Here is a 17,162-nt window from a genome sequence, read left to right on the forward strand (position 1 = left end):
AATTCTACTGCAGTTCAAACAAGGCAGGCATTTGCAAGCACAGCTATTAGCGCTGAGTTTGTGAAATATCTCCACCGAGACATCTCCAACAACATCTCCATAGAGACGTCTACACCAGCAGCAGCAAAAGCCACTAATTTGATCAAATTAGAATGAAAAGTGGCTAGAGTGACAATTAGAGTGGAAGTGAGAGTGAAGATGTTGAAAACACGAAGAAAAGAAAAATAAAAACCAGAGGAAACAGCAGGAGGAAAATGCGTCTTTGTTCAGATGGGGAACACAAATTACTTGTGCTCGGAGGGGCCGAGAAAGTTTTTCCTTCAGAGAAAACAAAAGACTAATTTATCTTCATTATTTCAAAACAAGGCAACATTCAGAAATAACTCCTTTATGGGGGCTATAACAAAAGGGTGCACTGTAGAAAACTACAAAACAAAAGAGGAAAAAATTAATTACAAGGCAGGGAGACGTTCGCAATGATAAGGCTGACTGTGATGACAGAGTCTCAGAACTGCGACAAAGGACGCGCTTCCATCTACGGGACAGATGCGGTTCGACTGAAAGGCCACTGATCACTCATGAAGAGAAGACACAAGCACATGACACCCTCCCTGCCTTCTCAGCTGATCTGCAGAGATTTTAGGCTCTAGACTGTTAGTTAGAGATCATGATGGCATTTACATGGGTGGTTTGTGCTATGAACCAGCCCGGTGGTTCCCCTCCCCTTTTTAAATGGGACCCCTTTTTTCATGTCAGAAACAGAAAGACACAACATATCCAAAGACGTCTGTCAGCCTAAAGTATACAGACGTTTTTACGAATATGCATGGGTATGTGTACTGTACGCTCAGCTCACGCACGGACCTTGCATTTTTTTCACTAACTATGTAGCAACCCTGAACAAAAGAATCAGAATATTCAGAAAAACAACAACAAACTACTGGAGACAACAACAGTAGACGGCCGCCGTTGAGAGAGTACAAAGACATGTTTATTGATCATAACTTCTGAAGAGAAATACTTAGGCAATTAACAAAAACCAAGTGTATAGCGTCAGTTCTTGCAGACACGTCAGTCAAGCTCACGTCAGCTGACATTCAGCTGATCCATACCATCCAATAGGGATACATTTCAGATTAGACCGCATCTTTCAAATACATCTTCCAGTATTCAGATGCTGCTTGATCGCCACGCTGCGCTCATTATACCCGCCTCCATCCCCTACTCCTCCAATATATGACTGAACCTGTGGCTCAGTACCGCACCTCTACTCATGTAATCCGGATTATTAGGGGCCAAGCACCGAAGGTGCGGAGGCACCTATTGTTATTGTTGGCGTTCCGTACGCTTATTATTATTCTTCTTCCGCTCTTGAAGTCTATGGCAGCCCATAGAACCGCTTGCGGGAAAGTTATGAAATTTGGCACACAGTTAGAGGATAGTCTGACCTTTGTCCACAGCAAATTTGGAGTCTCTAACTCAATCCCTCTAGCGCCACCAGCTGTCCAAAGTTGAGCTTATGTTTATGTTAATAACTTTTGAACCGTAAGGGCTAGAAACAAAAAATTTTTCCCACTGATTCCGTGGGTGAAGACGAATCGATTGCACCCTATGTCGTCATTTTCCGTCATGAAAATTTTTCCGCCATTTTGAATTTTCTGAAAAACCTACTTTTTCGAACTCCTCCTAGGCCGTTACTCCGATTTTCACGAAAATTGAACCAGGTCATCTTCAGACCATGACGACAAAAAGTTATGGAATTCAAGTCGATTCCTCAAACCGTTTTCGAAAAACACGCAAACGAATTGTACGAAGCACTTCCGAAAATAGAAGTAAGGCTGTATCTCCGCAACACTTTATCATATTCAGACCAAACTTGGTATATGTCATCACAAGCATGACCTGAGGCACCATGCATTGTTTCGGCCCAGCGCCACCTACTGGTGCGGAGATATGAAAAATGGCTATTTTTGCTTATAACTTCTGATGGGTTTGTCCAAAAATCATACATTTGGTCTCGTTGGATTCAGGGAATCATGCTGAGTTGAATAATATCCAATTTTCCCACTTTGGCCATTTTGGCCGTCGGCCATTTTGAATTTTGTGCTAAAATGCTGTATTTTACGAACGCATTAGCGTATCATTACAAAACTCGGTATGGGTCATCAGCACAATGTCCTGAAGGAGCCTGAGAAGTTTCGGACCAGCGCCACCTTGTGGTCAAAAGTTATAACAAAATGTACAAAAATTTTAATAATTTTTGACTGTGTTCACCAATTGTAATGAGTAGATTCCTTGGGTCATGCTGAGAACATAGATATCAAATTTGCCATAGTCAGCTAAACTTCCTTTCCGCCATATTGTTTTTCTTTAAAAACCTACTTTTTCGAACTCCTCCTAGACCGTTGCTCCGATTTTCACCAAAATTGAACCATGTCATCTTCAGACCATGCCAACAAAAAGTTATGGATTTCAAGTCGATATGTCAAACCGTTTTCGTATACCAGAGCAAAGAATTTGAGGCATGATGCAAAAACGACTCTTGAAGCTGTATCTCTTCAGTGCTTTGACATATTGACACCAAACTTTGCAAGTGTCATTGTCACCTCACTCTGACCATACCACAACAATTTGGACACAGCGCCACCTATTGGTCGAAAGTGATGAACCAGTAAATCCTCATTTTTGATCATTTTTCAGCTCTTTTACATAAAATGATCTTAATAGGTCTTTAATTGCTCACTGCTGCAGTTAGCCTGATGCTCCCAGTCGTGTTGGCTTGCTTCTTGTGCCGTTTTTGTGCTTGGCCCCGTAATTGCTGCTTGCAGCTATATTTATTATTGTTATTGTTATTAAATCCTCATGTATGTTTATTTCTCTTTCAGGTGATGTTCACGTGTATTTTTAATACTTACGTATCAGTTCTGTGAGATGTCTCTGTTCTATTATTTTGCTAAACTGTTCTGGTTAGGCATGGCTGCTTGAATGAGCAGGGGGTTTTGCCCAGAACAGTTCCATACCTTCAACCTTAAATTGCTTTTGCTTATTACTATCGTTTAAATTGTTTTATTGCTAAAGTTCTTTGTTATCATTAATAATCTTTGACGATAGTGGTCTGACAGAAATGAATATAGTGTGCATGTGTCAACCACCTTTATTCACAGCAAAGACAGAATACAGTACATACCGAGACTATTACTATGAAAGGGAGAAAGGAGGAATAAGTATAAACTGAAGTATACTTTGGGCTTAACAGTAATACACAGATGGTAGAGCCATCTATTGGTTTTTGGTTGACAAAAGTCAGCTTTTTTATGCTTCTGTGTTCAGTGTGAATTATTTGATTTCAACTATGAGTGAAATACAGCAAACTGACACTCACATGAGATCACAGTAATTAATGACAACGATCCAGTCAATTCCAGATGGACAGAATTAAGTCCCACTCTAACTTTTTTTCTCATTCCAAAAGCCATTTCACTTGGATATGTGTCACAATAGGGAAGAAAAGACAACCGCAATTTCCGTTTCATGGCAAAGATGAAGCAAGAGATTTTTGATTCCAGAAACACTTATAATTCATTCAGCATCAACGTACCAATAAAACTACTTTAACGTAACTACAATTTAAATGACATTTAAATGGGTCCTATACTGTATATATCAGACTTACCTTCTGCTCTTTTATGTCAGAATATTGCACTGTTCACTTAACAAAAAGCTAAAGCTGGGGTAGAGCACAACAATCGGGTTCTAGACTAAATATCCCATTCATTTTCTCCATAGAGACAATGACAGCATATAAATCCTCAAGACAGATGGACCATGAGCTCTGAGGTTGTTAAGTGATGGTATATGTTATTCATTTTGCATACAATACTCATAATCCTTAAGATTTTGCCAAGAGCAAAGATAGCAGATTTCAAATGGCATACTGAGATGAATGAGAATGCTAACTGATAGCTTTCTCCTGCTATTATAGACCTCTTTAGAGTCAAGACTGTGTGTTTCAGGCAAGGAGCATCATAATAACACTGAGTCTCTGCCTATGTACAGCATTCCAAATCAAACACTCATGAGGATGCTGCCTATGTAGGCAGTAAACAGCAAGGCAGCTCACTAGGTTTTGGAGCAGAGCACCTGTCGCTCTACACTACACAGGTGTCTAATAAAAAATGCGAATCAAGCATAAAAGCGAAAAAAAAAATATTTGAAACATTTAACCACTCACTGTAAGATAATACATAGTGTCTAAAGGATTGCTTTTAGCTCAAGATAAATCAAAAGGTTGTTTGACAGCGATACTTTCACAGTTGTAGTTGTTTGCCCTCCCTCTTCACATTGTGCCACAGTATGTGGTTTATTATGCAATAAGTTCCAATCATGGTTACAGGAGTCTGATACTGCCACTCTCCTCGATACACTTTTCATTTCTCACCCTCCCTTCAAGGCAGAAGAGCGTCTCTGGTAATCTACATATAAAACAGTGCAGACTTTGGCAAGCCAAGCACAGACAGAAGTGTGAAGTGATCCCCGCTTAACTCTTTCATCTGATGGTTAATTAGCGTGTGGAAGCGGCTTAATGCCGCAGTGTCAGCCAAGAGAACTCACCCACTAATCCCTGACACAAATCGCATTTTCTTCAGGGAGAGATCACCTGTGTCACTGCAGCTCAAATGTCTCACTCTTTCTCGCACATATTAACTTGACAGTGAGAATGGTGACATTGATGAAACCCTCTGTTACTAACCGCTGGAGTCTCTCCAGAAACGAATGTCTAATTCATGACGTCCATCTTAAATCAGCCTAATAACAAACAAAGACACCTGCTGCCTTACTGCTGCAAATCCTATCGAATGAATAGAGTATTCACTGCAGCTTTTAATTTATGTCCTTCAGAGTTTGTAATGAAGTGAAATAGAGAGTAAGTGGAAAGGCATTTTATATTAGTTTGATCCAGAAGTCAGCAATTTTATGGATGTGAAGTGCCACTTCTCCTTTTTAACCCCCACGAAATACAATATACTGTGATTTCTCAGGTGCAGAATGCTAGATTCGGTTTCCCAGCATGCATGGCATCATGAATAAATTATGTAAATCAGTGACTCACTGTTTTGTTTTTGTACTGCTTACCAAATAACGTGCATGGTGTTGTCATGTTTGTTGCTGTCTTTGAATTATGTGTCATGTGGCGTTAACTTGTGGTGTCAAAGACATCTTTTCTTAAAGTGTCATGTTTTGTGTAAGAAACATTAAGGACCACGAATGCCAGACTGATTTGTTATTATGTGCGTGTGGCAGTCTTCTCAGTTATATGAATTATGAATTCTATGAGCAAAAAAAAAAAAAAAAGAAAGAAAGAATTTTTTTTTTTCTCCATCACATAATACAGCACATACAGCATAAAACTAAATAAAAACAGATTGTGTTATGATGAGGAAGGATTACTGCAGAAGAAGTTTGGCATGCAGATGCGAGGGACTTCAACACTTCTACTATAAACAATTAAATAAATTGAAAATTCACATAATATTAATTTCTTGCTCTTATCTGTGCAAGTGAATACCCCTCAGTATGCCAATGGTGGCTCGTGAGGGTGGCCTAAGGTTGCAAACCTCAGGTTTAGTAGTTGTCTGCGAGTGTTTGTTCGTAGTGTAAGAGGAAGATTACAGCTGTTTTACCTGATCCAGTCCATTAGCTCCACAGTGTCTGGGTCATAAAATTCTCTCAGTTCAGAAATCTCCTCCATCAGTCTGGGCCAGAACTGTCAACAGAAAGACAGCTTGATTGAGAAGGAGTGAGAGTGTGAGACTGCTGTAATGGGAATGACGCACAATAATCAATGATCAACAAAGCAGCACAATAAACACAAACATCCATATACACAAACATACAAAAAATGTGCAGAATTCATATCTGATTGGTTATTCCCACTCTTATGTTAACAGATGGAAAAAGCATGGTGGAATCAACTCTCTCCTAAACAACACACACAGTGGGATACAAATTCCATTTGTGTGCATAAGGATTCCTGCATGACTATTTATGGAGTACAGCCACGCAGGCAGCTTAGCATATATATATATATATATATATATATATATATATATATATGGCAAATATATTACAGCATAGTTGAAAATGTCTTACCTTGTAATAAAGAAACGCCAGAATTACAATAGGAACAGAGTACCTGATCAGTCTCATCTGTGGAAACAGATTAATAACATAAACGGATAAATATCCACATAAATAGGACGAAACAGGCTGTAATTGTTTAGGCTTGAGGGCTGTAACTACACTGCCACCTAGTGGGGAAATGAAATTTTCAGTTGTGTGCACATGGGCTCATTTATGCATTTATGAGAGGACATCATGCCTCACTGAAACTCAATATCAGTTTATAGCATTGAGCATTATAGCTTCCCAATTATACATGCATAGTGTATCTTTGGTTTGTGGGCTTTTATATATATGCAATGGATTCTATTACAGACTCGTGTAATTTGCTATTGCATGTATTGAATATATTGAATAAACCAGGTAAACTGTATTGCCCGTGTAATCTATCAAACCAATGTTTTTTATTATTTTTTGTTTTGTTTTGTTTTTGTATTACCATATGTCTAAAATACAGCTGCCTGTGATTAAGATGAGAAAAAGTGAACGGTTTGGCATGTCAAGTAAATTATTATCATACATAAAATGTAAAATACATATATTTTCATATAAATAAGTTGGTAAATTACCTATATATAAAACAATGAAATCTGTCAGCTAAAGATTAGCCATGAATTATTAAATGAATCTCAAAATGGCAGAAGTGGGGCAAAGTGTGTCATATGCTTTGGGGTAAAAGTCAGCAGTGAGCTTTACAGCCAAAACAAGAAACACTCTTATAAAATGCTGAAAACTGCTGCACTACATTTAAATAATGGGAAAGTTAAAACCTTTTCCTGAACATTTTATAAAAATTAATATGTAGCAAAATAGGATTTGGATTGTGCATTAGGTAGTATTTTTTTGTTGTTGTTGTTTTTTTCGTAAATTGTAATGTAATTTATCCATGTGTTCCCTTTGACGTGACACAACATACGCCTAATGTGAGGCCAGTTTTATTAAACAACATTGTTTTTCATCGGACAGTCATATTTCTATGGAAGATATGTCCTGAAATATATTAATGGATATTAGTTGTACTTCTGTTGCGTTTCTCCTTTTCGAGAGGACACAAAGTGAAGTGTTACTGCTCATCCCATTGTCCTCTACAGTGCATGTGTATGCAGTCTGTGCAACAACAGAAGTACTGTTTTGGGTCAGTAAGATATTTTTTGGAAAGAAAGTATTACTTGGATTCAGCACAGATGCATTTGATGTGCCTAAAGATATTTAAATTGTTACAAAAACTGTATATTTCAAATAAATCATGTTCTTTTTTAACTTTCTCTTCATAAAGAATCCTGAAAAAAAAAAATAGTTTTCACAAAAAAAAAAGCAGCACAACTGTTTTCAATAATAAGAAATGTTTCTAGAGCAGCAGATTTCTGAAGGATCATGTGACACTGAAGATTGGAGTAATGATGCTGATGCCATCACATGAATAAATTACATTTTAACGTATATTAAAATAGAAAAGTTCTTTTAAATTGTAGTAATATTAACACAACATTTTGTTTCTTTTTTTTGTATTTCTGATGAAATAATTGTAGTCTTGGTGAGCATAAAAAAACTCAAACTAAACTTTTGAAAACTAGTGTATAAATGTGCCAGTATCACTCATTTGCACTGTGTGTGTGTGTGTGTGTGTGTGTGTGTGTATCTCACCGCGGTTTTAGTGTTGCAGTGGAGGACTCTCAGATACAACGTCCACACCTCCTTACCACACACCCCAAAGGCAGCAAATGCACACATATGGCCAGTCCACAAATATTTCATTCTGCCAGCAGCAAAGATAGAAATCTATTGGTGCTTTCCAGTCTATCATAAAGCTCAGACAACACATTACAAACACAAAAGACTGGGATAGCATTCATTTTCAACTCTATTACTATTCTGACACCAAACTAAACTTTATGAAACGATAATAGCAATGTTCTACCATAATTCATTCATCATTAAAATGTCGAATGAACCATCAACTTGGGATACAAACTAATAAGATGAAGAAGATCACAAAGCAGAGGCGGTGTGGGGGACAGGAAATGAAAGTGGTAGAAGAGAAGAGGTTGAAATTGAGATGCACCATAGCGGCAGCAGCAGGGAATGAAATTACAGATGGTAGAGTGAGGAAAAAACAGAAGGAAAATATTTGCATTGAGGGAAAGATATACGTGATATGAAAGCAACAAAACTTTCCAATTTACAAGTTGTTTACCTCATAGTGGAAAAGGCGAGCAGACCAAAGAAGACAGTGTGCAAGAGATTGTAAGCGACGTCTGGCCGCATCCTAAAGGTCCTGTCCTCTTTCTCCCTGCTTGCTTGGCCTGACCCATTTGCGCTTGAATGAAGAATAAGAAATCAAACAAGATGGTCAAAATAAAGAACACTACCATGCATAACAACCTAAAGGCAGTCAAGATCGGTGGCTTTTTGGTGTGTTTTTTTTTTTAATGTACAGAAGGGTTAACAGCCTATCTAATTATTGTGTGTGTGTGTGCAAAGCCTCTGGGTGCTGGTGGGCTCTGTGATTCTGATAAGAAAAGAGAACAAAAAAGAGGGCCACAGCAGCCCTTTGAGCAACAACAAATCAGCTTTGAACTGAGCAAAATAACACGCATTCAAAAGCCCTAATGGAAAAAATACATCTAGAGTCCAATTATGTAGCGCATCTAATAAAGACTAATAACTCTAATTATAAATTAGCATTATGACCTGTGCACAAGGTGTTTATGAAACTATAATCACTGCTCTATTGGTCATTTTTCAGCCTATTTCTGTTCTCTAATTGGAAAAATGAACATTATGAGAATATTTAAATCCCCAAAAACACATCTCGTTAATGCGTGGCATACATTGCAGTGGTGCACATGAGCGTTTCCTGCAGAGAGAAGCGATGCAGTAGTTACCTGAGATTAGAGAGTGCCACCAGCAGCAGCAAGATGAAGAGCACACTGAGGGTGCACAGATACGGATAGAGCAGCACTGTGCCAGCCAACCGCTCAAATGTATCCAATGGCAACAGGCCAAATGCCTCTTCGCACAGATAGAGACTGGCATCAAAGTCTCTGAAAGAAAGAGGCAGGGAGGGAGTACGGGCTGGATATATATTATACAGATTTTGGGGAGCAGCAATTCATCTGATCAACTGAAATGGCTCGATAAATATCTAGTGGATGAGCAGATATTGAGTGCCAGATGTTATTTTTCCATCAGAGCTGGACGCATTTAATCACACCAGATTAATGGCTTGATCTAGTCTCCGGGTAGATCTCACTTCTCAATTAAAGACACCCCGATATGGCATTTGACTGGCGATAAAAGGCTTCGATATACTGCCACGAGAGATGACCAAAGACTTACCTCGTTGCCCCGAAGCCAAACTTGGCCTTTATGAACTTAAAGATGTGCTCGTCCGATTTCAGCTGGAGTATTTTCTGTCAATTAAAATGGAGAGAGTGAAGTATGAAGGCATTAATGTGAGTGTCTCATGAGATCGGGGATGTGGGTTTTTATGAGAATGAGATATGAAGAAAGACGATGAGAGTGAAAGTACAGCTATGTCTCAGGAAGAGCAGGTAGAGAAGCTGTATTTTATCATTAATGACAGGGCGGATGATGTAGAACACGATTCATAGCTCACCTTGGCTGAATAATTGATAGAGAAAGTTGACGTGAGCACTAAGAGTGTGTGAAGAGCCAGTTTTCCTACTCGTATAACAAAGCTGCCCGTCTTTAGCCCCGTCTGAAAGCCACACACGCATACAGCAAGTATTGATAAATAAACTACAACAATATTCTTAGCCTCTGTTTTCAATCAAAGCTGAATTGGGTTTTAGGGACCACAGATAAGGTTTGTACAGGAAAACAAAAGTGATAAAGTGCCTCGAGTAGTTTAAAGCCGTATTTAGATGTTTTCAGGAAATGTCGTTGAAGCAATTGGTTTCAGTTTGTAGATAAGCAGAGATGAGCGTATCTGCTGTATTTAGATACTGCCATCACATTTCTGACCTGTAACATCATGTAGCTGTGCTAATTCATTATGCAGGACATATAAAACGGGGAAAATGGGATTATTAGGAGATATTACATTAGTAAGCCTTTTTTTTCTTTTCTTTTCTTTGATAGAAAGGTTGTTTTTCCATTATTTCATCACTTAACTGAACTGGACAAAATTCTGTCAATTGTGTCTTTGTCTCTTTTACATGGGTAACAAATGTCAAAAAACTATAAGAAATAATTACAAATCTTTTACCTAGTTCAATAAAAAACTGAGCAAGGTTGTAACTCCTACATGCTTCATCTTTAATTGTAAAACTGATAAAACTAATCTGCCCAAATAGGGTGTCTTTAATTTAAATTCATCCACAGATCATCTGGAAAGCATCATGTTCACTTTAATCATATTTGTGTACAAACCTCTGATTATCATCTTTAAGGAGCAGATTAATAGACTCAATACATTCTAAAGCATTTGCTTATTGTCATTCTAACAATATTTTAGTGACAAATTGCAGATGAGCACATGCTCAAAATCGCATCCCCCTGATGAAAACACACGTACTGAATAGATACACAATATATAGCCTAGATAGATATACATGTGCTATCTCGGATTTTATGAAACATTAAAGATAAAAGGAGTGATGATATGTTCTTAGAATAACAAATACAGGTTTTATACTTCTATTTTTCTAACTTTAATCATTTTAATTCATGCATTGTGATGTACACTGACCTGGAAGTGTTTGATGAAGAGAGCAGACACAATGAAGCTGAGCACCAGAGAACCCAGAATCATAGTATTGCAAAACTGCAGTAGCCACACCAATAACAGACTCAACACCTGCATCAGGTACAGAGAGACCACCTGCAGAGAGAAAGAAATGAATATCCAACCTCACATGAACTCCAAAAGGTGGAAGGTCTCCAATATGTGTGTTTGAGCGTCACCTGTTCCGCTGTGAAGAAGTCCAGGCAATCCAGAGTAAAGATTATAAGGGCCTGCACCAGCAGGACAAACTGATTGAACTGCCATGTCAAACAGAAGCAGAAGGTGGAGACGAACACCAGCCATAGCACCACCCTCTGTGGTTGAGAGAACATTAATGCAAAATTATGTTCGACTTTAATCGCCAAGTCAACCAAACATACAAAAACCTTGTTCTTTCTTCAGAGCTCATATAACGAGAATTTTTTCAGTGATATACCATATGTCAGGAAAGCAATTAGAGTCTGTGCTGAGAGAACATACTGAGAGAGAACAAATATGTGTTCAGCAGAATAAATATATCATACATACACTTGCAATTGCTAACCTCCATTTCATATTTCACAAAACTATTGCACAGCAGCGAAACACAGCAGAAACATTTATCACAACTTACTGTCTCTTATTTCCCCTGTCCTTTCAATCATTTTTACTGTAATTTTTTCATTAATTCACCTAATGAGCAAACAAAAGTGACAAGTTATTAGACCAGATTATATTTACTTATAGCAGAAGTTTGTAATTTTTTCTTTCTCATTTAGAAATCACTTAACGTAAGCGTTTAACATTTATAAGTTCATTTCTGTAAAAATTGTAAACGCTGTGGCGCGATCACTATGGTCCTATCCCAAATGGCACCATCAGCCCTCAAGGTCTTTCTCAAATTTCAGAAAACGATACTCCTCTGAACGCTGCCCAAGATGTTGCCAAAGCACATGAAGAATGACAATGAATAGATGAGGGCACAGACTGTCCCACAGACTCATATGTATGCTTCACCCAGTACACCAGTCTCTGTTTAGAAAGTGCAGCACCGCTGCGTGCATCACTAAAACAGACAAACAAATGATCAGTTTTACGCCAGGCTGCTGTCTTATCAATGTTACCCTTGAAAGACCTAACTGGACTTAGCTCCAACCGTATCTATCAGCTTGATCTGCTGGCAGTGCAGCCAACACAATAGGCTGGTTTATAAACTGCGGAGACAAGCTCTTGGGTAAAAATGCCAGATTGGGCCACAATGACACACTACTGAATCCACTACTCCAGCACAAACAGGAGGGATTTACCGATAACACAAGGAGTTCACTCACATGCTTCGCTGTTATAATGGCCAAGAGAAATACAGTCTTAAATGACAGCCATTTATGTCAGACTATAACATTGACTCAAATCGGGGGTGACACAAGGAATTGAGAACCATTGTCGGACTCCGCACGCCCCGTGGACGATTAGCTCCTTTCAGAAAAGCAACAATCAACTGGTCAGACCCAAGTGAAGAGTCACTAAACTCTAATCGGTGAGCTGCTAAAGCCAACACATACACTTTAAGTGTGGATGTAGAATGCCCAAGTTCCAAAAGATGTTGCAGAAAATCCAAAACACATCCAACTGAATAGTGTAATGGATCACCATCACGGCTAGAATGCCAGTCAGAGAGCACCTTCCATTTATAAGCATATAACTTTCGCATGGATGCTGCACGTGCATTCAAAACAGTGTCCCTGGCTCACTCTGAACACTCCAAGAGAGGCCTGGTGGGTCCAATGGCCACACCCAGAGTTTCAAGCAATCTGGATGTGGGTTCCATGCTTTTCCTTCTGACTCAGGAGGTCTGGTCCGGTCTGTTGTGCAGACGATAAGGTGGTCCTATTATCAGTGAAAACAGATGAAGTGATCGCGGATTCAGGCAGAGCTTTCTCTTGTATCTCCATATTTGGCTGAGCTTTAGCCAGGTGAGGCAGTAACAACTCTACCACAGAAGATAGCTTGTCAACCTTGCATGCTAAATCAGAGATTTAGTTTTATTAAACTTATTTTCATTTTGAGATACTTGTTTACGCTAACGATCAACAGTAGTAGTACTGTAAGAAAGCAACAAACCTTCCGATCCAAATTCTAGGACCGCCAGAAAGATGTAGAGCACCTAAGTACATCCCTGATGAATGAAATACCTCAAATCCAAAAGGACAATAAATCTGTCATGAATCGTTGATATCCGCACAGCAATGAGCACGCAAGCTGTCAAGCCAAGGCAGCCAGGGCTTCCGAGTGCATGTCTACACTGAGGCATTCAAACTTACAGTCAACCAGAAGACTGAAGCCTCTCCAAAGCATTATGCTTATAAAATATCACTCGCAATCATCGTGCACAGCGAATGCGTCCAGCTGTAAAAAATTGGTAAACTGAGGCAATGACGAAACAGCTCGCGTATATATATCCTGAAGAACTCTTCAGCAGCACAAAATACTGCCACTTCGATTCAATCAGGCGAGAATGAGAACGAGATTGATTTGACATGTTAAGGGGTTGTTATAGCTGAAGTAACGAGTCACGAGGTGAAAACGTTATTCGATTCTCGGTCAAGTGCGAGGGATTTTCCACTAGTGCTTTCAGCACTGCCTCTATAACAGTATATTGGATACGTGCATTAGATCTTAAAGTGACAGCAAGCTAACAAACCTGTTGCCGTCTGTCATTAGTGTTAATCATAGAACAAAAGAGAAAGAAAATCACTCACTGATCTTGACTGAATAACTTTTGTAACCTTAAGGATTAATCTATATTTATAAAAAGAAATCTATGCAGTGTTATTTTACATTTGATTTCAATTTCTGAACTTTGTTCAGCTGTATTTATTTGTGCTATTGTTAATTTGCTTATTTGTTCTTATTCTATAACACATCATTGTACTTTGTATAACAGAGTAGTTCGGCCTTCTTTGTCCACGAAGAAAAATGCACTGGTATTTTATCATTTACAAAACCATTTTGGGGTTGTTGCGTTCATCTCTGTCGTCTCATTCAACAGAAAAGTGTTGGTAAATATTCCCTCAGTTTGGTTCTCAAGATTATCAAACTCTCGCTGTTGTTTTTGTCTGAACTGAACTGAGAAAAAAGGGCTTTTATGTATGCAGCTCCATCTGACTGGAATTTTCTCCAATCGAAATTGAAATTGCAAAACTTGGTGTCTATGGAACATTTTAAATCTATTATTTGGCAAATGGAAGACGACTCAACGATGTGCAATTGTTTTGAAGTGTTTTTAGTTTGTTGATTTTTGTTTTGTAAACCTGTGATTGAAACTGATTGTCCATCTTGTCCAGTACACTCCTGTGAAAGAGATTTTTAATCTCAGAGAGGCTATCCTGGTTAAATTAAGGTTAAATAAATAAAAATAAAATAACTGACTGTACACTTGTCCTTAATAATGTTAGAAAGTTATATTAGTTAGTGTAGTTTATTAGTTAGTTGTTCTTTAGAGCAATTTTTTGCTGATTTTTGTTCATGGTATTCAGCTGCAACAGAATGTTATGCAAAAAGACACAAAATAAATATGTTTGATATCTAAATGTTTGACTTTTAGATTTTTTTTTTAACCAGGAATTGGAATTGCTAAAATTCAGCGATACCCAACCCTACTTCTCTGTTTATCCAACCAATGGCAGATGGGAGAAAGTTTTTGGTGATGCTAGTGATGCAGAAAATACACACTTCAGTGTTTGATCCATTTCACATAACAGTGATCCAGAGGCAGTAGTTCTCAAGTCAACAGTACACAGATACTGTGACAGCAGTTCTCAAGAATCGGTTTCAATCAATGGTCGCAACAGTTATTGAGTCACCAGTAAACTGAACTGAGAACAGTCTCGGACTGGATTGCATTGTAGATAACTAATGAGTGAGCTGTTCAGCTCGCGAAACATTTCTTTAAATCAAACTGCACAGTACTGCTAGTTATATTAAACAGCATCTTATTAAAAAATGCAAACAGTTCATTCAAGACATTTAAATTAATTTTGGTTCCTTGAAACAAACTGTCCAAAAGAACAAATTCACTAAAAAAAAATTGGACTTCCCATCAGTAAAATGAGAATTATTTGATAGTGACTGCTGAATAGTCATCTAAATTTATCAGGACAGATGATTACCTGGTGAATTGGTTTTAGCTGTGGCCTTAGGTAGCAGGTTATGGCAGCCACCTGAAGAGCAAAGAAAGGTATTGACCAGTTCTCCCTTAGAGAGATGGTAAACTCCACACGCGTTGTGTCCACTCTGTACACAAATCAAAAATCCAATCAAAAACAAATAACAATACAGGCTTAAGAAGAAACATCAGAAAAAATTCATCAGGAGTATTTTTTCAGTGCTGCAAAATGTTCTACAATTCCAGCTTAAAATGCAGAGACAAGTCATTCATGAGTTTCCTAAAAAAGTGTAAACATTGTGATGTGATCAAAACATTGCTCTGATTAATTGAGCTTCCAAACCAACTCAAAACAATAGTTCGGAGTATCTATCCTAAATGTCCTTGAGAGATTGAAATCATATTTTAGAGAAACATATCAGCTTTCACACTTAACTGATTTCAGATACTCACTGCATCACAATAAGCATTTATTCACACCAGATGAACTGCAAAGGTGAGTTTTGTGTGTATGAAAGACAGGTTGTAATCTTATTGAGAGCACACTTACCTGTTAAGGATGTACCAGACTCCACTGAGGGCTCCAGCCAGCCATGAGTCACTGAGTAACCAGCTAGTGATAAAGAGAGCGAAGACATACACTGTCTGCAAAGCAAAAACTGTGTAGATGTAGAAATAAATTGGCTCCAAGTAGGTCTGCAAAACAAACACCCACACACATACACACAGGTTGGGGAAAAAATAATAATAATAAGCTGATTTTGTGAAGACCCAAGAGCATCTATACATCTTACTAAGAAAACAGAAGTGATTGAACACCTGGATAGGAAGTATTCTGTATAAAATGCTAAGGAACACTTCCTGGTAGATATTCATACGCTGTAGGATGTTTATTGTCCTCTTGGATTCAGTAGTGTTGTCATGAATAAGCTCATAAAGACCTGTGAACATAAGAACACACACGATCCCAGTGAATTTTGACTGTTACACTTAGTATGAACTCAAAATTATTTAATCATATTTATTTGTATTACTATGACTTTCATAAAACTTTGCTAGAATGTAGCAGGTTTCTAATTCTTTAAGAAGTCACCAGGAGCCCTGCGAACCACAGCTAAGCATGAGTATAAATACACTAGACTGTCACTACTGCTCAATAAGTGAGCAATCAGTTGCTCTTTTTTAGTTTTATTTTTTTATTTATTAGTTTATGTACTGTAACCTAAACAGACAGCAAATATGGTAAATATCAGTACACACTCCTATTTACTCTGCATTTATTTAAACAAAATACCATAAAAACAGTAATATTGTGAAATATAATTGCAATTTTACTAAATTAACTTTTTCTGTGTGTGTGTGTGTGTGTGTGTGTGTGTGTGTGTGTGTGTGTGTGTGTGTGTGTGTGTGTGTGTGTGTGTGTGTGTGTGTGTGTGTGTGTGTGTGTGTGTGTGTGTGTGTGTGTGTGTGTGACATATCAGGACACAAATTTATATAATGACATGGGTATGACATAGGTATTACAAGGAGAGGGTGACTTATGAGGACATTACCCCATGTTCCCATTTTTCAAAAGGCTTATAAATCATACAGAATGAGTTTTTTGAGAAAGTAAAAATGTGCAGTTTCCTGTGATGGGTAGGGTTAGGTGTACGGTTTGTACAGTATAAAAACCATTACGCCTATGGAATGTCCACACAATTCACAAAAACAAACGTGTGTGTGTGTGCGTGTGTATCATTTTACCATGTATTACTGTCTTTTTAAGGCTTTTGTCTTTCACACACATTAAAATGTACAAATTCACATAATATCATATTTATTATTTTACATATTTTAATATAATATAATGCAGGGATTTTTTATTTTTTTATTTTCAGCTGAACCTCTTTGACCTAATACATTTTATTATTAAAGGTGCTTTATGTAAGAATGACAGCTAGTGGTTGAAATTGGTACTACAGTCCAAATTAAAAATCTTGTTTGCCCCACCCCCTCCTCCTCAGACTCAATGCTCTCGCGGGTTGCCAGTTTGAAGACACGCAACAGGAGAGAGCTCAACTGACATTGTAAGGCAACAAGACTTAC

At 38.0% G+C, this 17,162-nt stretch overlaps 1 protein-coding gene across 3 annotated transcripts in view; it reads right to left on the bottom strand.

Moving 5' to 3' along the window:
- The window catches only part of dpy19l3 (dpy-19 like C-mannosyltransferase 3), a 42,502-nt gene that overhangs the window by 18,109 nt on the left and 7,231 nt on the right, over positions 1-17,162 (bottom strand). For all 3 annotated transcript variants that reach the window (XM_048185222.1, XM_048185223.1, XM_048185221.1), the window contains 12 exons: positions 15,894-16,015; positions 15,625-15,770; positions 15,079-15,202; positions 11,110-11,244; positions 10,895-11,026; positions 9,800-9,901; positions 9,520-9,593; positions 9,066-9,224; positions 8,375-8,497; positions 7,825-7,936; positions 6,151-6,207; positions 5,682-5,764 (listed from right to left, as the gene is read on the bottom strand). In XM_048185222.1, coding sequence (XP_048041179.1) covers positions 5,682-5,764; positions 6,151-6,207; positions 7,825-7,936; positions 8,375-8,497; positions 9,066-9,224; positions 9,520-9,593; positions 9,800-9,901; positions 10,895-11,026; positions 11,110-11,244; positions 15,079-15,202; positions 15,625-15,770; positions 15,894-16,015 — 1,369 coding nt within the window. The remainder of the gene's footprint in view (positions 1-5,681; positions 5,765-6,150; positions 6,208-7,824; positions 7,937-8,374; positions 8,498-9,065; positions 9,225-9,519; positions 9,594-9,799; positions 9,902-10,894; positions 11,027-11,109; positions 11,245-15,078; positions 15,203-15,624; positions 15,771-15,893; positions 16,016-17,162) is intronic.

The sequence above is a fragment of the Megalobrama amblycephala genome, linkage group LG3 (assembly GCF_018812025.1).
Source record: "Megalobrama amblycephala isolate DHTTF-2021 linkage group LG3, ASM1881202v1, whole genome shotgun sequence".
Lineage (NCBI taxonomy): Eukaryota > Metazoa > Chordata > Actinopteri > Cypriniformes > Xenocyprididae > Megalobrama > Megalobrama amblycephala.